The sequence below is a fragment of the Panthera tigris genome, chromosome A3, assembly GCF_018350195.1.
Source record: "Panthera tigris isolate Pti1 chromosome A3, P.tigris_Pti1_mat1.1, whole genome shotgun sequence".
NCBI classification, from domain to species: domain Eukaryota; kingdom Metazoa; phylum Chordata; class Mammalia; order Carnivora; family Felidae; genus Panthera; species Panthera tigris.
Window position 1 is genome coordinate 38,323,177 of NC_056662.1, and position 23,145 is coordinate 38,346,321.

Sequence of the window (23,145 nt, forward strand, 5' to 3'; positions counted from 1 at the left end):
AATGCCTGATGAACATTACATAACAGTTAGGTCAGCTGTTCAGTAGCATCTCCAACTTTTCAAACTGAAATCAGATTATAGACCTAACGTATTTTGGTTTCAGATTCTCAAAAAGGGAGAGTTCTGAAGGTACAAAGAAATGTGGTAAAAATATAATGAATCTAAAAAACTTGCACATAAGCCTCTGCCTTTTTTCTCTCTCTCTGGGCTTTGCAAGTTAAACACACACACACACACACACACACACACACACACACACACCTACAGCTGGAATGGTAGACCAATCTTCCCCAATAATCACTCAGCCTAAGTCCAATCATCTACATCTGGTTGCAGATAAGTGAAAAGTCACTGTGAATTATATTTGACATCACAAGTTAACAAGAATAATCCACCAGACATCCATCCTTCTTTGTTCAACATGACCATGGAGTAGTTTGAGAAGAAGGAACAAGAGCTCTCAACTAAGGTAGTGGTTCCGAATGCGTGTCATGGTACCAGACTGCATAGGTTCAGATCCTGGCTATGCTGGTTGTGATCATAAACTTCAGGCAATTTACCAGACCTATATGTGCCCTGGTTTCCTGAAACATAAAATGAAGGTACCTCCCCTTAGGGTCATGTTTAGGATTAGACAAGTCATTACAAAGAATATGCTTAGAAGGAAGGCTGGAATCCAGATAGGGCTTAATAATTGTGAGCACTTATTAATGTATCCAGATGCTTCCAAATAATTTTCAAAGGAGTGCTAATTTTTCCCGTGCCTTAAAGTTTGGAGTGGGGGATGTCGAAAGTCAGGTCTCAAAGTGTAGGAAGTGAGACACCTGCCAGCAATGCCACCACTCTGTACTAACTCAGCTAAACTCTCATATGCTCATGGCTACACAACTGGTGAGTATCAGTTAATGATATACCTCCAAGTTCATTTTAACCTGGTATCAAAGCTGAAGCCCACAGGATGCACTTAATGGAGAATCTCCAATCTCTGCCGAAGCAGAAGAGGAGAGCCCTTTAAGAGTTTATGAAACCAGGGTGCCTGGATGGCTTAGCTGGTTAAGCGTCTGGCTTTTGACTTTGGCTCGGGTCATGATCTCACAGTTCGTGGGTTCGAGACCCACAGTGGGTTCTGCACTGGCAGTGCAGAGCTTGCTTGGGATTCTTTCTCTCTCCTTCTCCCTCTGCCCCTCCCCTGCTCGTGTGCTCTCTCTCTCTCTCTCTCTCTCTCTCTCTCAAAAGAAAAAGAGCCTATAAAACCATGTGCCTCCAGCAGGGGGTGGGGGTGGGGTGATTCTGCCTACTATATAAACCTGACTACTCATCTTGTCAGAGTTAAATTGTACTAAAGTATAAGCCTCTCCCTCCCTCCACCCCAGGTGTTCTCTGATTCTGATCTGGCTCTCTGAAAAAGTTCAGGTCTAAGCCTGAGCCTAAGAAGCCTGATGCCTTCTCTTGGGGTGCCTGGGTGGCTCAGTCGGTTGAGCGTCCAACTTGTGGTCTATGAGTTCGAGCCCCGCATCAGGCTCTGTGCTGACAGCTCAGAGCCGGGAGCCTGCTTCCGATTCTGTGACTCCCTCTCTCTCTGCCCCTTCCCAGCATGCTCTATATCTCTCTCTATCTCAAAAATAATAAACAAAAAAAAGAAGAACGAAACCTGATGCCTTCTCAAAAAAGAAAATGGGGGAGGAAAAATCAAACCCTGTCATGACTCACTTTCTTTTTTGGTATTATTTAAAGACATGCAAAGCCTAGAGAAGCTCCTGAGAGATGCTGTAATCTATGGCCAGCCTCGAATCCGCAGAGCTTGGAAGAAGATTCTCATCCTAGTTGAGGGCATCTACAGGTATGTAAATCACCTGAGATGTTTGCACACAGTGGGGCCTGTAGCAAGCTAACAAATGAGGAAAGGCTGACCTCTCCTAGCTAAATGGAAAAATGAGTTAGGTATTAGGTATTATGGAGAGACCTGAGCCAGAGCTACCAATGTGAGCTGTCAGCCTTGGGTCACCTATCTTTTCAATGTCTGTACATATGGCAGAATACCTTGGAGGCTGGATGCTTGTGAAGGTGTCCTCAGAAATGCCCTTAGAGGGTATTGCAATAATTCTTTCCACTACCTTTCACTGGCCCACAACTTCAAAGGCTTTTGCTGGCTGGGTTATTCAACATCAGAATGCTTCTTGCCTTCTATGGCTATAGTAGATATGGCTGCTACGTACCCAGATGCTTCTAACTAGACAGTACACACAAACTCCAGTGGCTTGCTGAACTTGGCCAGTTGTTGGCATTAGAATACAAAAACCCTGCACATCTTCCACAAGGTAAGACTAACCTCAAGGGCAATTCCTGATCCAAAGCTGGGAGCGGCTGGACTCAGCATCTGAAGGTATGCTCCATTTCCCACCACTCTGAAGCTAAGTGGACAAAACACCCACTAAGCCACTGAGAGCTGCACTTTTATGAGGAACATGGTGGTGGGATTTGCTTCATTCTCTGTCCGAACTGGTTACTGACACTAAAATGAAGGGTGCCTCCCAACCCTTCTGTTGAATGCCCAAGTCCCTGAGTCAAAGAAACATTATCTCAGAGTGCTCACTCCTAAATCAGCTCTCAAACAATCGTAATGTTGAAAGAATCAAGGGAGACGTTTCTTGTAATTACAGAAAAGTGAACAATATTAAACAGAAGGGAATGAGAGCTTAACTTCCCTGCAAGGAGAAGTGTGTTTGCAAAGGAAACTTGAGATCTGATAGAGCTTTTCACTCAGCCAGAGTGCACATCATTTCTGTTCCATGAATAGATAAACCAGCAGCAGAAGAAATGTGTCTTCATCCCTTTTGGAAAAAAAGAAGTACTTTCTACTAAATGTAAAATAATAATAATAATAATAATAATAATAACAACAGCAACAATAAAAAGCCAGATATCATTTTGTTTTTTCTCTAGTCCTTACTGCCCCAGGGGTTGGTGTTCTGGGTGTTCCCAGTGCATCTGTGGGGTTGCAAAGCTGGTATTTCACATTTTCAGTAACCCAATGTATGCAGTACCTCCTCAGGTCAGCCCCCAGACTGTGTCTTCTTTGTGAAGTCTTTGCAATCACCCTAGAGCAGCATTCTCAACCAAGGTGATTTCTTCCCCGCAACCCACCTCTACTCTGGACACACTTGGCAATTGTCAGTTGTCGCAACTTTAGTACTACTGGCATCTGGTGGGCAGAGGCGAGGGATGTTGCTAGACATCCTACAGTGCGCAAGGTAGGCCCTTACAACAGAGGATTACCCTGCTCAAAATATCAACAGTGCTGAGGCTGAGATACCCTGCTATGGGTTAATTCAATTAATAATTCAATTTAGGGGCTCCTGGGTGGCTCAGTCAGTTAAGCATCCAACTTTGGCTCAGGTCATCATCTCACGGTTTGTGAGTTTGAGCCCCATGTCAGGCTCTGTGCTGAGAGCTCAGAGTCTGGAGCCTGCTTCAGATTCTGTGTCTCCTTCTCTCTCTGCCCCTCCCCTGCTTGCATTCTCTCTCTCTCTCTCTCTCTCTCTCTCTCTCTCTCAAAAAAAACCAAAATAAACATTTAAAAAAATTTTAAAAAAATTCAATTTAATTAATAATTTACTCACTGGCCTTGAACTTGCTACTTTTGGGAAGTCATCTCCTATGGACCCTGGGCTGTCATAACCTCAGGCACAGGTCTTGCTCCCTTGTGTGATCTGTGCCAGCTGCCAGCTTAGGAGGGGAGCCCTTATCTAAACACCTGTCATTCAGGCCTGGGCTTGCAGGAGCATGGATCCAGCTGAGGGAGAGCAGATTAGGCGTCTCCTTTAACCAGAGTTAACCGAATCCAACTGCAAATAAACAAAGCTTAGCTCCACTAAAGGAAAGTTGTGTTTTAAGTACTTTGATCGTGGCTGAAATTAAGTGGACCACCAGCATTTCACTGTCAACTATTCCCATCAGTTACATAGAGAAACCACTCCAGCAGCAAGGCTTGTTAATGGCTGGGCCCATGTCACACCATGGTCTCAGGAGGGCAGGAGGGCCAGGTGTGGACTTTTGGCTCCACGCCGGCATGGCACCAAACCACAACCTGGGATTCACTAGCAATGGTGCCTGCTCTGTTATCTCATACTGTGTAACAAGCCATTTGAAGCATAACAGCTTACACACAGCAATGAGTTAGTATTCCCCACATCGCTGTGGGTTGTCTGGACCAACTGGGCAGTTTTTCTGCTCCACGTGGTGCTGGTTGGGGTCATTCATGGGGTTGCATTCAGCTGGGAGTTCAACTGGGATCTGGAATGTGAAAATGACCTCACTCAGCACTGGCGGTTGACTGAAGTACCTTGTTCCCTTCTCTTCTCTGGAGTGCCTTCTCCATATGTAGGCTCTTCTCACTGAGCAATCAAGGTGGAACTTCCTTACAACATGGAAGGAACATCTGTCTTCCAAGAGGATGAGAGCAGAAGCTGCTGCCTTTTAATGGCTAGGCCTAGAGCCAGTACAGCAAATCTGCCATGCTCTGTTGGTCAAAGTATGGCAAAAGGCCAGCTCAGATTCAAGGGGAAGAGAGAGAGCACCTCTTTTTTTTTTTAATTTATTTTTGTTTATTTATTTCTGAGAGAGAGAGAGAGACAAACAGACAGAGTGTATATAGGGGAGGGGCAGAGAGAAAGGGAGACACAGAATCTGAAGCAGGCTCCAGGCTCTAAGCTGTCAGCACGGAGCTCAGCGCAGGGCTCAAACTCACAGACTGCGAGGTCCTGACCTGAGCTGAAGTCAGACGCTTAACCAACTGAGCCACCCACATGCCCCAGAGCCCACCTCTTAATGGGAGGATTGGCTTGTGTGTGGAGGGATGGGGAGACTTGCAGGCAGTCTTTGGAGACAATCTACCATAGTGGCTCAGTCATCCTGACATTTATTTATACAATGAAACCTCCACTTTCCATGGACCTCCCTTCACAGGAGCTTTCTTTTATCTCACCCGCACAGAATCTTGTCTTTAAATGAAGCTGTGAGCTAAAAGGGCCCATTCAATGCTAGGAAGCAGGGCACTTCTTAGGCCTTGATATTTCCTGGGGCCTCAGTTTCCTCATTTTTAAAACAAGGCTAGCCTAGACTGGAGTTCTGGCACATAGTGGGCATTCTCATTTGCTTCTATCACCAAAAAATGAAATTATTTCCCACAAGATTTTCCAAAGGGCCAGGGTTAGGAATCAACAGTTCACAAATACACTTCTACTTTTTAGAGTTGTGTTATAGACACATACCTTGTTGATATCAACACAAAGCTTCCTTTGAAGTTTTACTCCCAGATATATATTTTTTTATCTATTGCTATGGTTTGCCACCATGGGGAAAGTCCCCCCACCACAAAAGCCTCCCATGAGTCCATTTTTTTTCATAATTCCTAAAAAGAGCATTCAGCCAAATCAGACAGTTTCAGGGAGGTATCAAGGTAGGAAAAGCTAGATACCAAGTCTAAGAAGTCCATAAACTCCACAAAAGCAGTTATGAGAATGATAATTATAGTAATTAACAGTAATGACAATAATAATGCCACCATCCATAAACCATCTAAGTCTCATTATCTATATAGAGAATATGGAGGAGCCAGGGTTTGGAGGAAGGCCTAGGCCCTGGGTTCAAATCCTAGTGTTGTCACCTACAGCGCTGTGTCCTTCATAGGGTTCTTTTGTAAATATTAAATAAGATCATAGGACCAGTTCCTGGCAGAAGCCCAGCCCACAGTAAGCCCACAACAAGGGCAGCTGTCTCCATCATTAAATTTATTTTCAGTCGAGGAAGTTGCAACGTGGAAAACGGTAAGGTGTCTGCAGAGTGAAGCTGTTTGCTCTTCACCCAGCTGGAGAATGGATGTCAGGGGAAGGAGCTCACATTTATTATGTGTCTGCTACTTACTAAACACGTGGGCTTACTCCTTGCTCCCCATGTGTGATTTTGAGTAAGCCTCCCCTGTACATTTTTTATAAAGCATTTTATATCTATTTTTAAAGGTTTATTTATTTTTGAAAGAGCGCGAGTGGGGAAGGGTCAGAGAGAGGGGGACAGAGGATCTGAAGTGGGCTGTGTGCTGACAGCACAGAGCCCAAGGTGGGGCTTGAACTCATGAACTGAACCATGAGAACATGACCTGAGCCAAAGTCAAACACTCAACTGACTGAGCCACCCAGGTGTCCCCCCAGTATTTTGATGTCACTGTGAAGATGAAGACACTCGACTCAAGGCAGATGGCTGAGATGAGAAAGAGCCAGGGTTCAAACCAGGCAGCCCTGCTGGGACAGAGGCCCCATATCAACAAGGGAGTCCATTCACGTGTCCCCATCCAACGAAGTAAACACAGAAAATGTGAAGTCATCCATGTGGCCTTCGCCATTTACCTACCTAGGGTTCAGTTTCTTCATCTGTAAAATAGGGAGATTGAAACTTGAAATATAAAGTTCCATGAGTTCATGATTTGGGGCTTAAAAGTACAATCGTATTTTAGTGTTCTCATCTGCTTTCTTTTAAGTATTGTTCGAAAGTCAGACTCTTCTAGTTTTGTGTCTCTGAAAAGTCATTGTGGTTGAGAAATCTCAAAACTATTAAAAAATCTACTAAAGGGGCACCTGAGTGGCTCAGTCAGTTAAGTGTCCAACTCTTGATCTTAGCTCAGGTCTTGATCTCAGGGTCGTGAGTTCAAGCCCCGCATTGGGTTTCATGCTGGGCATGAGGCTTACTTTAGATTAAAAAAAAAGGAGAAAATAAAGAATATATATATATATATATATATATATATATATATACACACACACACACACACACACACACACTAGAGAAGGGCAGCGGGTCCCAAATAACCTGGGATATAATCTAGTATAACTAGAGCCCAAACTTCCAAAATAAAAAGTATTAAGAAATAATAACTAGCCCTTCCAGAAAATACATATGTAAACAAATGTTTAAGTCTCAGAATATCATTTCCTCTAAGGACGTAAGCCATTCTCCTGCCCAAATTAATGTAAGTTTAAGGATTGAGAACTTTAACCTATGGTTTAAACAAATAAAGAAAAAAGAAAAAGAAAGTACTTTATTTTTAATTAGTCTTAGCTCCTTTCTTTTCCTCTCTTTACCTTCTTTTCTTCCTTGGATTATGCTTTGGGCCCGCCAAGGAGATTTTTCCACCATGTAAGTTGGCAAATCAGTGGTTTAATGCCCAATCCTGCCAATGGATAATATGCTTTATATGTGGAGGAGAAGGTGGTGAGAGGGAGATTTCAAAAAAGAGTCTTGTCACTTAGCTAATACATTATGTAACAGAAAAGATATAAAGAAATTATTCACTAGCTTGCTAGTTTAAGAATAATTCAGGTCCTTTCACAGAGCTTCAAATGAACGGGTAGAATTATCTCTACCTACAGTTGTATTTTAGTTGTTTTTCTTTTTTTGAAGTCTCTGAAACACAACCTTCCATTCAGGAAGAAAAAATAAAACACTTCATTTTTGGCAGTGTTTTTTGACGGCAATTTATAGGAATCACACAGATAGCCCTTTTTATGCATGCACAATCTCAATATCCCACTATAGGAAAAGGTTCGATTCAAATTTGGTCACACTGAGAAAATGAAAACTTAGTGCGGGTGAATATAACTCTTTATAAAAGCCGAGTTCTCCCTAGGACCCATGTGTGCCCTGCATTAACTCCAGAAATCAGCAGTATTGTAGAGTCATTAATCTTAGAGGAAGAAATATAAACCAGGTGGGCAGACTCCTAACATCAGCTAGACCAGCCCCAGCGAAGGATAGCTAATTAGCTGCCTTGAGTGTCTGCAAACTGTTCAGCATTAACTCTGGCTCCTGCCAAATTCGGTTCCAGAACAAAGAATGGCTCTTTGTGACATGGCAGGTTTTTAGCATAGTTGTGTTACCAACTTATAACATGTTAAAGATGAGAAGTAGATTCTAGAATTTTGAGGGCATATAGCCATTTATTATGTATGACACCCATATGCCTCTCTCCTAGAAGATTCGACACAGAGTATTGTCAAGGGCTCCCAATTTCTCGAGTTGGGCCTCACTGCAACCATTTTCTCCTAAGCTCCTCCTAAGAAAAAGAATGACTCAACGAGCACTCATTATGTGTCAGACACTTCACAAGCATTATTTCTAGGCTTCCTTAAAAAGACCTTATGAGCAGGGTTCCATCATCATGCTTGTTCTACGTGAAGCAAAGAACATCACGTATGTTGCCCAAGTCCTCAGCTGGGAAGTGGTGTGGCTACAATCTAAGCTTAGTCAGATGGCCTTACCTTCTACTCTCAATGCAAACCATGTGAACAAGCAATTAATCTAAGAAAATACTGGAATTAACTTACAAACTTATATAAGAGAAAATGACTGTATTTGTTTTCCATTTCATGAAAATCTGAAAACAGCCATTCAGACTGGCCTTGTGAAAAACACAAATGCAGTAAACTGGCTTCATTAAAATTACCAACTTCTGCTCTGCAGAAGACCATGCCACGAGAACAGGAAGACAAGCCAGAGACTGGGAGAAAATATTTGCAAAAGATAGATCTGATAAAGGACTGTTATCTAAAATACACAAAGAACTCTTAACACTCACCAGTAAAAAGCAAACAACCTGATTAAAAAGACCTTAACTGACACCTCACCAAATAAGATACATACATGGAAATTCACATATGAAAAGATGCTTCACATCATATGTCATCAGGGAAATGTAAATTAAAGCAACAAGATACCGCTACACATCTGGTAGGAGGCCAGAATCTGGAAAAATGACAACAGTAAAATGCTGGCGAGGATGTATGTGCCACAACAGAAAGGCTTATTATACACTGGTGCTGGGAATGCAATATGTACAGCCACTTTGGAGGACAGTTTGGTGGTTTCTTACAAAATGAAACATATTCTTACCATACAATCCAGCAATCATGCTCCTTGGTATTTACCCAAAGGAGTTGAAAATGTGTCCATACAAAATCCTGGAAGTGGATGTTTATAGCATCTTTATTCATAATTGCCAAAACTGGGAAGCAACCAAAATGTCCTTCAAGTCAGAGGATGAATAAGTTAACTGTGCTACATCCAGACAATGGAATGCTATTTGGCACTAAAAATGAAATGAGCTCTCAAGCCATAAAAAGATATGGAAGAGACCTAAATGCATATTAATAAGTGAAAGAAGCCAATCTAAAAAGTCTACCCAGTGCATGATTTCAACTATATGGCATTCTGGATAAGGCAAAACTCTGGAGAGAGTGAAAAGATCAGTAGTTGCCAGGGGTTGGGTGGGGAGAGGAACAAATAAGCAGAACACGGTGGATTTGGGGGGCAGTGAAGATAGTCTGTAAGATATCCTAAGAATGGGTACATGTCCTCATACGTTTGTCCAAATTTACAGAATGCACAACACCAAGAGACAACCCTCATGTTAACTCTGGACTTTGGGTGGTGATGATGTGTCAACACAGGTTTCATTTGTAACAAAGGCATTGCTCTGGTGAGGGATGTTGATAATGGGGAAAGTTATGCAGATGTGGGGCAGGGAGTGCATGGGAAATCTCTGTACTTTCTGCTCGATTTTGATGTGACCTTAAAACTGCTCTAAATAAGAAAGGCCTTTAAAGAAACCAAAAGTACAAATCCTGCACTTGAAGATCATTATACTCCCTCCAGACCAACACTACTTGGCCTGGGCAACTGCACAACCAGCTGGACTGTTTTGACTGAATCGATCTGACACTTAAGTTTATTTTTGTAATGCATTAAATTTAATAAATAAACTAATTAGGAAGAAGGGAGAAGCTCAACTTTCTGTTTGCGTCAATCGATTAGTTCTTGAACTAAATTGAAGGGTTGCTTGAGTTGTTTGACAAGCTCCTTTGTGTGGTGAGGGTGAGAGTCTGTGTGTTTTCATAGAACTCGCCTGTCAGTGCAGTCAAAACTGTGTGTGGTATAGACACAGCTCACCAAGTGTTCTGACAACTGATTAAAGCCAAAAGTTCTTTTCAATCCACTGAGTTCCAAAGGTGCCATGTAAATATGAATTTTACTTATTTATTTACTTCATATTTTTCCCTTTGCTGGAGGACTTGAAGTGATTTTGCAATTTACGATACCATGAAAAATTAAGCACTTAGGACTAAAACAAAAGGGTTCATCTATGGCAGTGGTTCTCAAAGTGTTGTTCCCAACCAGCGGTAGGATATCTCCTGGGAGCTTGGTAGAAATACAAATTCTCAGCCCACCCCAAATCTGCTAAATCAGGATCTCTGTGGGGAGTTGGAGGGAGGCAGTAATCTGTGTTTTAACAAATAATTCAGGGGATTCTGATGCTCACTCAAGATTGAGAACCATTGGCCTAAAGGAATAAAAAGATGGGACACTACCAGATACCTCAAATAAGCCCTTGATTTCCAATAAGCACTGAAGAAGAGATCCTAAGAACTTTCTATGGTGCTTTTATTAATACTATGTGTCTTAAGCAGAGTTCTTCTGTGTGTTTTTAATTCTTTCCTTTAATCTTTGGCAATTCAAGCACTGAGTTTAGGTCAGACAGAACTGGTCAAACAGAGAGCAGCAACCTGATAAAGATGGATTACCATAGAGCAATTTAATTAAAACTAGCAAAATACCTAGAATCCAAAATGGTCAGTCTAGTTACACTAGTTGACTTTACAAATAAATTGATCAACAATGCAGCGAGCTAGTTGTTTACTTGGGAATTAGCTATAACAACTCAAAGCACTTAAATCTACGGAATGTGAATTATACCAATAAAATAATACCAGGTTAGCTTTACAAGATTAACAGAGTTATCTTAGCAAAATAGAATATGCCTTAAGAAGAAAGGAATTGCATATCCCTGTCATGGCTGACTGGTGTCAGGGCAGGCTGTCTGAGAAGTACTGGAAGGGAGACCATCACAGAGCTTCCCAAGAAAGTGTACGCAAGTGACAAGCATTTCTCCTTATGCCCTAGCATGGAAGGTTCCATCGTGAATCTGCCCCAGATCGTGGCTCTAAAGAAGAAATACAAGGCTTACCTCTACATAGACGAAGCTCACAGTATTGGGTCCGTGGGCCCAACTGGCCGGGGTGTTGTAGAATTCTTTGGACTGGACCCTCGAGATGTTGATGTGTTTATGGGCACATTCACCAAAAGCTTTGGAGCCTCAGGAGGTTACATAGCTGGAAGGAAGGTAAGAGAGGGACTCCCTGTGTCTATTTAAAACCTGAACACTCTGGGGACACAGTCTGCAGGGCTTCTCTGGATTCTGTGAGGACTTCAGTTCACTTCACCACACCTCAATAGATCATGGCAACCCAGATACAGTGGCTTCACAGCCAAGTAGACCCAGAATGTCAAAGAATTCACTGTCTAATAGTGAATAGTAATCACATTGTAATAAAATGACAACACCAGAAGTATACACAGACAGAGACTTAGTACAAGGAGAGGGATGGTTCACTCTGCAAGGTAGTATCTAAGGAGTCTTAGAATAAATACCAGTCTTGTAGACAAATGATAGGGGAAGGTATCTTTCAAAAAGAGGGAATAATGTATAGCAAACCACAGAAATTGATAAGGGAATGTTACAGAATGAGAAGTAGTTTTGTTTTTGTAGCATGAAAAACATAAAACAGGTAATAGCAACAGTGGGCAAAGGTCAGATTATTAATGAGGTTGACCCTGTGCTACAAGTTCTGGGTTTTAAGAGTTTTAACCAAAGCCATAGTAAGATCAGAAATGCCTTTTCAAGAGATTTTCTCTGCAAAATAATTCTATCCCACATTTTGGATAAGCCATACATCAAATTGTGTCACCCTCTAATATCTTCTAAGATTTTATTTATTTATTTATTTATTTATTTATTTATTTATTTATTTTAAGTAATCTCTATCCCCAATGTTGGGCTCGAAATCATGACCCTAAGATCAAGAGTCACATGCTATGCCTACTGAGCCAGCCAGATGCCCCTCTAATATCTTATCTACATGATTTAAAATTCTCACCTGATGGAATCGGACTATTGAGTGTTATCCCTGTTGTTTTAGGGCCAATATCATCAAGGGGATTGCCAATATAAACCAATAAATGTTTAAAAGAAATTAAACAGAGGGGTGCCAGGGTGGCTCAGTAGGTTAAGCATCCGATTCTTGGTTTGGGCTCAGGTCATGATCTCATTGTTTGTAGGATGGAGCCTCATGTAGTCTCTGTGCTGCGCATGGAGCCTACTGAAGATTCCCTCTCTCTCCCTGTCCCCCACCATCTGCCCCTCTCCCCAACTCATGTTCACTTGCTCTCTCTTTCTCAAAATAAATAAACTTTTAAAAAATAATAAAAAATAAAAGAAATTAAAGAGAGGATTTGATTGATAAAGAAGCCTGTTGCCTGCCCTTTATCCAAGTCCTGATAGCTGTCTCATTCAGGCCTACACCTGTCCCAAAGTGACTTATGACAGTGATGTTGGCTTCACTGAGGAGGCACACTGGGCCCAAAACCAGTGCATGCAGGTGGCATCAACAGTTTCTCCAAAATTCCCAATTCCTTACTCATTACTTACACACAAGAGTTCAGACTCCTGGTAAACCAGTTAGACAAATTAGGGATTGTAGCAGAATACAGTCTATTCACTGAAAGCCCATGATTTAAAACAACAGATTTCACTGTGGTCCCTTACCTTGCCATGAGATGCACAAATGCTTCAAATGTTCAGAGTATTCAGTGGTCTTGACCCTTCAATAAGCATTACTTTCTTCTAAGCTCAAAGCATCGTTTTCCATCCTCCCTCCACTGGCCTTTGGGAATTAGTTTGGTAATGCTAAAAACATAGGGAATGCCTAGGATCTACAAAATTTAGCTAAATCTGGTGAAAGGTTAAACGTTCCCTTCTCAACTGTCGAAGCAAGGGGATCAGAGGGTCTCAAATTTAGGAGGTCCCTTATCCGGGTTACATTGCTTTGTGAGCTTGTGGTTTTGTGATTACTTTAGCAGCAGTTCCGAGCTACAAAAAACCAAGCGTAACTATGTTTCCTGAACCAAGGGCACCTGAATAAACTGAAGCAAGCATATCCTTGAAATGTTGTCAAATTTGGTAGATGTCACATTTTCCCCCTGGAGTTCCTTCATCTGATAACTGCTTTAAACAAAGACCCCTGACTGGCCTGAAGTCAGGTCCAGCTCACTCGGTTCTCTCTTACTCTCCATCCTAAAGTCAGGAGGACTGTTTTAAAAGTGTATTTGTTCTTATCTATGTAACTCGTATTCATTTGGGACAGACACTGGGCAATTGTGGAAAATTATCATTTGTATTAATTGCAATGCAGAAAAATGTTCATTTCCTTGCTCTTTAAAATACTCATTCTCTGCGCGCGTGGATCCAGAGAACGGCATCATCCTTCCCCCACCCATTTCCTTTCCAGAGGAAAGGTCTTCTCCAGGTCTTCTCCCGCTCCACACTATACACTGTAGTCTCTGAATTTACCACTAGATGGCAGCAAGAATTAGAGCGTGTTTGGCAGAGGTCCATTAGTCCCTACAGAGACTTACTGCCCTAAATGAGCAAGATGCAAAACCTAGAAAACATAGGGCAGTTTCCAAGACGTGGAGGCCACTTGAGAAAGTGTTTATATATGCCATTCCCTGATGAGTTCAAAATCAGTCAAATACACACCTGTCTGGAATGGTTTTGGTGAGTCTGTGATAAACTCAGATAAACTGGTTTCCTTCCAACCTGATATGCCTAAGAGTTCATGGAATTTTGGTATCTGCTTGTCTGTACCTTTAGTTTTTGGTTTTTTTTAGTTATGTTAATTTTATTTTTTTTAATGTTTATTTATTTATTTATTTTTGAGAGAGAGCATACATGCATGAGCAGGGGAGGGGCAGAGAGAATCTCAACCAGGGGATTCAGACAGGATGTGGGGCTGGATCCCACCAACCGATCCCAGGAACTGTGAGACCATGACCTATACTGAAATCAATAATCCGATGCTTGGGGCGCCTGGGTGGCTCAGTTGGTTAAGTGGCCGACCTTAGCTCGGGTCATGATCTCACAGTCCGTGAGGTCATGATCTCACGGTCCGTGAGTTCGAGCCCCGTGTCGGGCTCTGTACTGACAGCTCAGAGCCTGGAGCCTGTTTCAGATTCTGTGTCTCCCTCTCTCTGACCCTCCCCCGTTCATGCTCTGTCTCTCTGTGTTTCAAAAAAAATAAAACGTTAAAAAATTTAAAAAAATAATAATCCGGTGCTTAATCAACTGAGCCACCCAGGTGCCCCAAGTCATATTAATTTTAAATTACGTGTGGTTTCCATTTAACTCATGGTTTTCAATCCTCTGGATTTTGGATTATTTTTGCAAAAAAAAATTTTCACTTTGGTTTTGAATTAGGATTTTTAATTGATAGGTCATAGGATTGGACAAATGCTAACAGTTTTAATTTGAAAGAAATCTTTCCACTTACCTATTTAAATAATTAGAAGAGTTTTCAGAGTTTAATCATATTTTCTCCCAGATATTTTGCAGTGTATACTTCAGTTTGGGGGTGTACTGCAAAATATCCAGGATTCTAACCTTTGAGTACAAAAGCAACAAAATTTACCCCTAAAAATGTTAAAATGCACACACTAGAACTTTACATTTTTCTGAAACCCTAATAATTTCAATTTCACTATGTTCATGGGGTTCTTAGTGAATCTTGAGATTTGAAAATAATTACTTGGGTCAAAATATCTAGAAAAAGGTACAACTGTCTGGCTCTCTTTTTAAATGTCAGTGTTAGGGTTAAAAGTAGAGAGACTACATTCCTAATAGCAGTTTCTAGGAGGCTCTAGAAGTCTTTGTGGAGTTGATCAAAGTCAGGACTACAGTCTTTGTTAGCCACCAGACATGTCACAGAAAGAAAAGTGTTTGGAAACAAGGGGAGAAAAAAATGATTTGGTGCTAAGATAGTATCACTGAGAGTAAAGATTCTGTCTTGGCCTCAGGCTTGCTGTCACAGAACGTCCGACAAATTCATCTCTGCTTGTTGTAATTTACTGCCCTGGCCTCGACCTTCTCTCCCCGCTTTAGGGAGACCGCCCAAATGGTCTCTCCAGAGCCAGCAAGATTTTGCTATTTTGTTCACTTTGAGTTTAGAACTGCTGTAGATGATCTATGAGCAACCCAACTTGGAACATTCTGTCCTTTCAAGACCTTTGAGGTGAAGTATCAGATAATGACTTCTCTCCACCTGTTAGAGCCTGAGCTGATGGGGCTAGGTTTCTTATTTTTGTTTTTTAATGTGTGTGTCGATCCAGTTGCTAAGGAGGTGTGGTCAACACTGAAGACCCTGATTTTGAGGGGTCCAAATATGTCTCAGGCATGGATCCCGAGTCCCCTTGCATGCCTGCTGCTAACCACTGGCTTTCATAGTCTCCATAGGCTGAGAAGATTGCAAGCAAGTGAAGAAAAGGTAGCCTTAATGATTGATCGATGGCAGGACTAGAATTCTGGAGGAGGGAAGTCTGACAGGGCAGCCAAGTTTGGGGTGAGTGTTAGCCCCAGAAGCCTGTGTGCCAGACAAAGGCAGGCCTCTTGCAGAAGCTAGCTCTGCCCTGTCTGCTCAGCCCCGGCTATATTTAACAGCCCTTTGAAGTAAATGGGGGTCACGGTATGAACACCGAGATGTTTATTCTAAGAGCCTCCTGTCTGACTTCCTCAGCAAACTACCCTTGCCCTTGAACTCCAGGCCTATGGGTAGAGAAAATAATCAGGGTTTTGAACTTACAAAAAAGACTTGGAAACCTTGGTAGGAGGAGACCTCTAACCCACCCTGAAGGAAGACATAACCCAGACTTTCCTTGAAAAGACCAAAGCAAACTCTTAATTCATGGCTCCTGGTGCCCAGTGGGGGAATGAGAAGAGGGAACCAGAAACCAGGCATCAAGACCTTCCTTGATGCTCAGCAGAAGTTACTTAAAGAGCCCCACTTTCTGAACCACACAAGAAAACTAGCGCTGTCCACAAACTAAGACCTTCAGAGGAAGGGGACCCAGTCTAAAAGAAATAAGATGGTGGGCAAGACAGTCTTAATGTTAAAAGGGAATGATAACTGCTTTGATGAGGCATTTATTCAAACTAAGAATGCACATGACCTTGGCTTTATGAAATTTCCCAATTTGGAAAGGAAAATTAGGGGCTGAGGACATTGAGAAGAGCCCTTTAGGGACGCAAGAAAGCTTTGTTTTGTTTCTTTGTCTGATCTTTGTCAGTGATGCCCCAAAACGAAGAGAATGTTTCTATTCTTATTCCTAAGCATACAGCTTAGTTACCCTCTATATACCCTATATACTTCAGGGACCCTCCTCATCCTTCCTCAGTCCCTAAAACCCCTCTTCTTTTCATTAGATCATCAGTATTTACCAGGCCCCTGCTAGGTACCCACCATTCTGGACTTTAGAAGAGTGTTTAATCCATCCCTGCTCTCAAGGGGGTCTCACTCCCCTTGGAGAAACAAGAGCAATAGCCCCAAAGAATTTTGAGACTGATGTGATTCGGTCTGTAGTTTAGTGCTGTTGACACTTGAGTATATTAGGGATTCTTCCCACCTCCCCCCAAAAAGGAGCAATCTGTGGATCAGGGAAAGTACCACAGTGAAGTACAAGTGAAGGTGGTAGTCTCTGTGCTCCCCTGCCCGCCTCACTGCATGCCAGGCCAGCCCCTCTGGTCTGGAGAAGTATTGTAGTGTGGTGCTAAGGGTGGGGATTCCAGAGCCAGGCCGTTTGGGTCCAAATCCTTGTTATTCAACCATGTTTTGGTTGGTTAATGAGCCACCCAAACACATCTTTAAGGATTTTTTAAATTTTTTTCATTTATTTTTGGGGGGGTGCAGAAAGAGAGAGAGAGAGAGAACTCCAACAGGCTCTGTGCTGTCAGCCCAGAGCCCTATGCGCTCTCACAGACCGTGAGATCATGACCTGAGCCGAAATCAAGAGTTAGACACTTAAACTGACTGAGCTACCCAGGTGCCCCCTAGGTACTACATATATATTAACTCATTTAATTTTCATAATGACCCTGAAGTTAGCATTACTATTATCTCATTTTTCAGAGAAGAAAAGTAAAACCCAGAGAGATTTAGTAACTTGCCGATGGTCACACATCAGTAAGTGGCAGAGCCAGGATTTGAGCCCAAGCAGTCAGGTTCCAGAGCTTGTCCTGTAACTCCTTGGTCATGCTTCCCTTCAAGGGAATAACTTTGTCGTGGGAAATTTTCCCTCTACTCCCGACTGACTCTTTATGCTTTGCTGATAAGATGCCGGCCTCATTCCTAATTTTAGCACATGCCCATGCCTTTCCCTTCCTCTGCATGTGTCCAAATCCATCCATCCTTCAAGGCCAGATCACCTCCTTGAAGCAGCCCTTTCCAGCCTTAGTCCACATGAGCCCCCATCATCCTGTCACCTGTGCCCTACCCACTCTCTCCTACTTGGCTTCCCCAGCATTGTCAGGAGGCACCAACTCTCAACAGAGAAAGAAAACCTTTGATGTTGCTCATGGAGCAGCACTGAGCATAATGCTGTGAAGAACAGCCTGGCTTCAGCTACCCTGGAAAATGACCACCTCTCTCTCTCTCTCTCTCTCTCCCTCTGAGCTGCACACTCTCCATCCCCACCCCTGCCCCCCAATCCTCCAGAGTGAACTTTCCAAATACCGTGTGGCCAATGCTTTAAGTCAGGCCATCATGATGCACATACTCTTTGACTATGGTGAAAACCCACCCAACTGCCTGTATGAGATTCACTAAACAAAAGCATAGATGGAAACTTAATTTTAATTTTAATGTAAGTGGATAATGGCTACCAGGGACTAGTCTTTATATCTTCCTTCTCTTCTTAGGCTCCCATATCTAGAACAGAGCCTGGAGCAAGTCCTTGTGCAAATTTGCTGAAGGAAAAATGAAAGCAGAGAAGAAGGCCCCGGGGGTAGGGAGAAGAAAGAAAAGGGACAGGAAAGGATAAGAAAGGATAGGGAAGGGAAGGGAAGAAGGAAATACTTAGGAATGGAGAGGAGAAAAAGATTTAAATGGAGAATTTGAAACAAAAAAGGGAATCAGAGTAGAAGGAAGAAACAAAAGAAAGAAATGAGTATGAAATGAAGGACAATAGAAAGAAAGTTGGGGAAGAAGGATGATGGAAGAGGAGATTTAGAATGAAGGACACATTGAAGGAGGCAGGAAGGGACAGAATGGAGCTGCTAGTCCCCCCCATGGGCCAGGTAGGTGCATCACATCATCAACCACCTGTGAGATGGGTCGTTCACTTTACTGAGGAAGATGAGCTAAGAATGCTTAAAACGGTGGGACCCCTGAGTGGCTCAGTTGGTTGGGCGTTCGACATTGGCTCGGGTCATGATCTCACAGCTTGTGGGTTCGAGCCCACATTAGCCTTGCTGCTGTCAGGGCGGAGCCAGCTTCCGATCTTCTGTTCCCCCCCTCTCTCTCTGTCCCTCCCCCACTGGCACTCTTCCTCTCAAAACTAAATAAAACATTAAAAAATTTAGAAAAAAAGAATGTTTAAAATGCTTGTGAACAACCATAGTACCCATTCTCCAAGCAAGATGGAAAAGTGAAGGGTGGGCACAGTCCCAGGCTTAGGGGTGGAAATGGGTGTTTAGGAGAAGATGGGTCTGCCCAAAGCAGGGCTTTACCCAGTTCACCTTATGAGGGAATAGATCAGAAAAGACCCCTCAGTGGGATTCTAAACTGTCTCCTCATCTTTGAAGAGAAGGTGGCTGATCCTTTTCTGACTCATTGCTAACTTGAGAACTATCATCAGCCCACTAGCTCTTCTACAGAGCATCCTGAGGGTCCTAAGCCATGAGCCAGCACAGGTGGACCAGTGGATGGTCCGGTCAGTCAATACTGAGCACCGCCAGATGCAAGCTTGTGGCCCTCCCCACTGTGGCATTGTGTTATAAGAGCTTCTTAAGGCTTTCAGCAAGCTTACCTACGACCTTCTATTTGGCCTCAGGAGTCAGGCATGCAAGCAAAGAGTCATTCCTATCACTAAAGACCAGCATCTGCAGTGGGTCAGCACTCCAAATAACGTTGCACAAAAATTGCAATAGCTGTCTGCTGACCAAGGCATAACCAGAGTCTATCTGGTCCTCATGTATAATCTGGTTTAATTTCCCACCTCTCCCTTCTGCCACTCCTTTTTCTTTATCTGTCTTGATTCTTTAAGACCATTCCTCCTCTTCACTGAAGCCCTCCCTCCCCATCTCCTCCTCTTCACTGAAGCCCTCCTTCCCACTCTGCTCCCACTAACAATACCCATCTCTGTCTTCCGAAGTCTTATCACCCTATTGCATATACAGGTTTGCATGTCCTGTTACTTTTCCTCCCATTACTTTTCCCTGGGCACAATCTAATGTTGTAGGCTCAAGGGCAAGAAGCGCATCCTGTATTCTTTGGAGATTCCTGCATACAAAGCCAGTGCTCCTACGTGCAAGGTATTCAACAAACGTTTGGGAAATCGTTTTTCCTTTACACATGTGGTTTTGCCTTACAGACTTTAACTCCGAATTCTCAGCATCCCACTTTTGTATGCCATGTAGGTTTTTGAGGGAGAGGCTAAGAAGAAGAGATAACACAAAATAAACGCTTTGGTGATTCCCCCTTGAAAATCAGACCACATTCGAGAATCAAATGTCTTGTCCTATGGTAGGTGGGGAGGGGATGAGATATAATTCTCACCACAAACACTGAGACTTATTTGGCTTCTTTTGGGGCTTACTCTTTTATTAAAGGACCTTGTGGATTATTTACGAGTTCACTCACATAGTGCTGCTTATGCTACATCCATGAGCCCACCGATAGCAGAGCAAATCATCAGATCAATGAAATTTATCATGGGACTGGATGGAACCACACAAGGTAAGAGGGTATGAGGGGAGCACAACTCCCATAAATCCTTCCTTAAACTTCTCTCTGTCTCCCTTCTGCCTTATCAATCTGCCCCCTTCTCAGATATATACCTTTGTCTTCACCCAATTTGTAAAATCAATTTGTACAAACCCAATTTGTACATGATATATAATACCCCATAGTACAAAAATACACTAGCACACACACAAAAAGAAACAAATGCTTTTTTTTAAGCAAAGAAAACTTTCTAATTCACCTCTTAACATGATCTGCAAAGTTGGATAATTTTGTGTGATCAGTTCCATTAAAATGAAGCAAACAGCGGTATGTGTTTGCCTGTGCCTGCTTGGGGCCGTCACTTGTGTTTCCCTGGAAACAAGCCAAAGGCTGGGCAGGGGTTGGTTACCACTGCCCATTTGAGGATATGTGGACAGAACACACACGACAACTTCCCAGTCATTTTGCAGACATTTGGGTCACCACAGCCAAAGTGTGTTTCTTTGCTCAAGCCAAAGGAGCTTAATCGTCTCTTTGAAAAATTGTTTCATCAAAGCCTTTTGGAACTCTCCTTCTATCTCTTAGATACAGCTTACAGAGCTTCTACTACATATCACAGTGGGGATACAATGATGAATAATGCAGTCTTGCTGCCAGGCAATCGAGTGAGTGCATTTATGGAAGTAGCAGATTATCGTGGCCCCAGGACTGGTCCCTGAGCCATAAAATCCATGTGCTCCCACCCCCCCACCTCCCAGCTGGTGGGAAGCCCTCCATTGTTGAGTGCAACCTTCCAAGCCTCCTGCTTCAGTACAAGCGTGGGGAGATCCATTTCCCAATTTTATTAAAACAGCAGAGTACTTTATTCACATACAAATTTTACCCAGAAGTCTCCTATATACAACAGATCAGAACAGGGCTGAGCTGGTTGAAGTTGTGTCTCTACCTACCTTCATGCTGGCAGCCCCCGAGGTCCTAGGACCAGGTTTGAAAACCCCCGAGATAGACCTTTCCTTTTCACTAAAACAGGAAAATGGCTTGCAGAAAGATTTTCTTCTTCCATGTAAAATGCAGTGATTGATTGTTCTCCAAAGTCTCTTCCAACCTTGTCTTTGGGGTTTTATGATTCTGTCTCTTGTTGAATCGTCTGCGTGCAAAGGAAATGAAAATCCAATCTAGGGAGTCCATGTGGTGCAATGGTTAAAGGCATAAACTGAAAGCTGCTATCTGGATGTGACTCCTGGGATGCTATTTACTCATGCTTTAACAAGTGATTTAACTTATCTGTTCACTTCTGAGCAAGTTTACCTCCCAACGTGTTGTTCCTCCCACTGTAAAATTAGGAAAATGATATTGATTGAGCTCATGTTTCTGTGAAAATTAGGTAAATTAAGATATATAAAATTCTTAAAATTATGTCTGAAAACAATTATTTAGTGACCATCTTATAATTGCTCACTACTGTTATTTGCTATTATTATTGAGGTGTTCAAATCTCAGGTGATAAGTATTTGGACCACATCCAGGGATGCTGTAGGAAAGATTCTTATGATGGAAGAGAGGTAAGACTAGATGTCCTCCAAGGCCCTGGATTAGTCAGGATAAGAAAAGTTATGCCACCATAACAAATAAACCCTGAAAATCTCTATGGCTTCCTGGAACCAAAGTTTAGTTCTTGCTCATGTCAAGTCTAATACAAATAGACAACTCTCTGCACAGCTGTCCTCCATGGGGGCAGTGACTCAGGCTACTTGTAGCCTAAGGCTTGGCAGTCTCCTGGCAGAGAACAGAGGAGCATCCGCCTGGAAGAGACACTTACCACCTTGCTTATAGTCCTTTGGCCAAAACTAGGCATATGACCACACCCAAATTTGTGGGATAGGGAGTTAGTAAATTAAAGGATATGGCATAGATAAGCAGATAATCTTTCAACCTTTTAAAACCAAAGGTAGAAATAGAGTTGCTCCTCCCATGTGAGCTGTCCTAGTTGCATGAAAAAACTGGTCTGGAACCTCTGGCTTCTCAGGAAGCTATATTGATGATCTTCCTGAACTTCATGCATTTCTTAATGGAAAAGAGTTGTTTGAAATTTAAGCTAAAATACGAGTTAAATGAATTGTCCTACAGTGACCAAAATGGTATTATTTTAAAGATGAATAACTAGGAGGGGTGCCTGGGGATACCTCAGTTAAGTATCTGAGTGTTGGTTTTGGCTCAGGTCATGATCTGGTGGTTCATGAGTTCAAGCCCCACATCAGGCTCCACACTGACAGTGCAGAGCCTGCTTGGGATTCTCTCTCTCTCTCCCTCTCTCTCTGCCCCTCCCCTCCTTGTGTTCTCTCTCTCATGTAATGAATAAACTTGAAAGAAAGAAAGAAAGAAAGAAAGAAAGAAAGAAAGAAAGAAAGAAAGAAAGAAAGAAAAAGAAAGGAAGGAAGGAAGGAAAGAAGGAAGGAAGGAAGGAAGTTATCCAAAAATTAGGAGCACTAATTTCTTAAACCTTTTAGTGTATATGCTCTCAGAGTCAGTTAATTTACATGTACCCAACCTGATAATCATTTCCTTGCCTCCTCTGGATTCGTTTACCTCTTCATCACAGACAGAACTCACTCTGTTTATCTGATCACAGATGAAGATCTGCAGAAAAACCACATTGAAAGATTTGATCATTTGTTCTTTGATAGTCTTCTAGCATCAATTTTTCTTCCTCTGAGGTGGGAGATATTTCCCTTGGTTCTCTCTCTTAGCCTTCTAATTAATTAGTTGGTTATTATTCTTTTTACCTCCCAGTTAAACTTTCTCACTTTACTCCTTCTGCCATCTTAATAGGGAAAAGAAAGAAAAAAGAACAGAGAAGGCAATGTGTGGTGTCTGTTTTCTAAGAGCCAAGATGGGAGGACCCAAGGGGAAAGACAGGACAATTTCTTTTCAAAGGGATGAACAAAGGAAAGTAGTAGAAAAGAAAATTGACAGAATCATCAGCCAAGTTTCAGATGGTTCTGCCTGACACATCTTTTGAAGAATTCAAAGGCACCAGTGAATATTCATGCTGGCCTCATTTACAACAATGCCTGCTTTAAATGAAATGAATAGGACAGGTTGGGAATATTGCATTAACTCACCCCTTTCTGCTGAGATATACGGACACTCTCGGGGTAAAGTTGCCCGGAGCTCAAAGGGATGCACTATGTCATGCCAGAGCTGCCTTACA

At 42.5% G+C, this 23,145-nt stretch overlaps 1 protein-coding gene across 1 annotated transcript in view; it reads left to right on the forward strand.

The window, feature by feature from the left end:
- Positions 1-23,145, forward strand: part of SPTLC3 (serine palmitoyltransferase long chain base subunit 3) — a 131,345-nt gene that overhangs the window by 76,131 nt on the left and 32,069 nt on the right. The window contains exons 7-9 of the mRNA XM_007086809.3: positions 1,735-1,840; positions 11,008-11,227; positions 19,820-19,946. Of these exons, the coding sequence (XP_007086871.1) occupies positions 1,735-1,840; positions 11,008-11,227; positions 19,820-19,946 (453 nt within the window). The remainder of the gene's footprint in view (positions 1-1,734; positions 1,841-11,007; positions 11,228-19,819; positions 19,947-23,145) is intronic.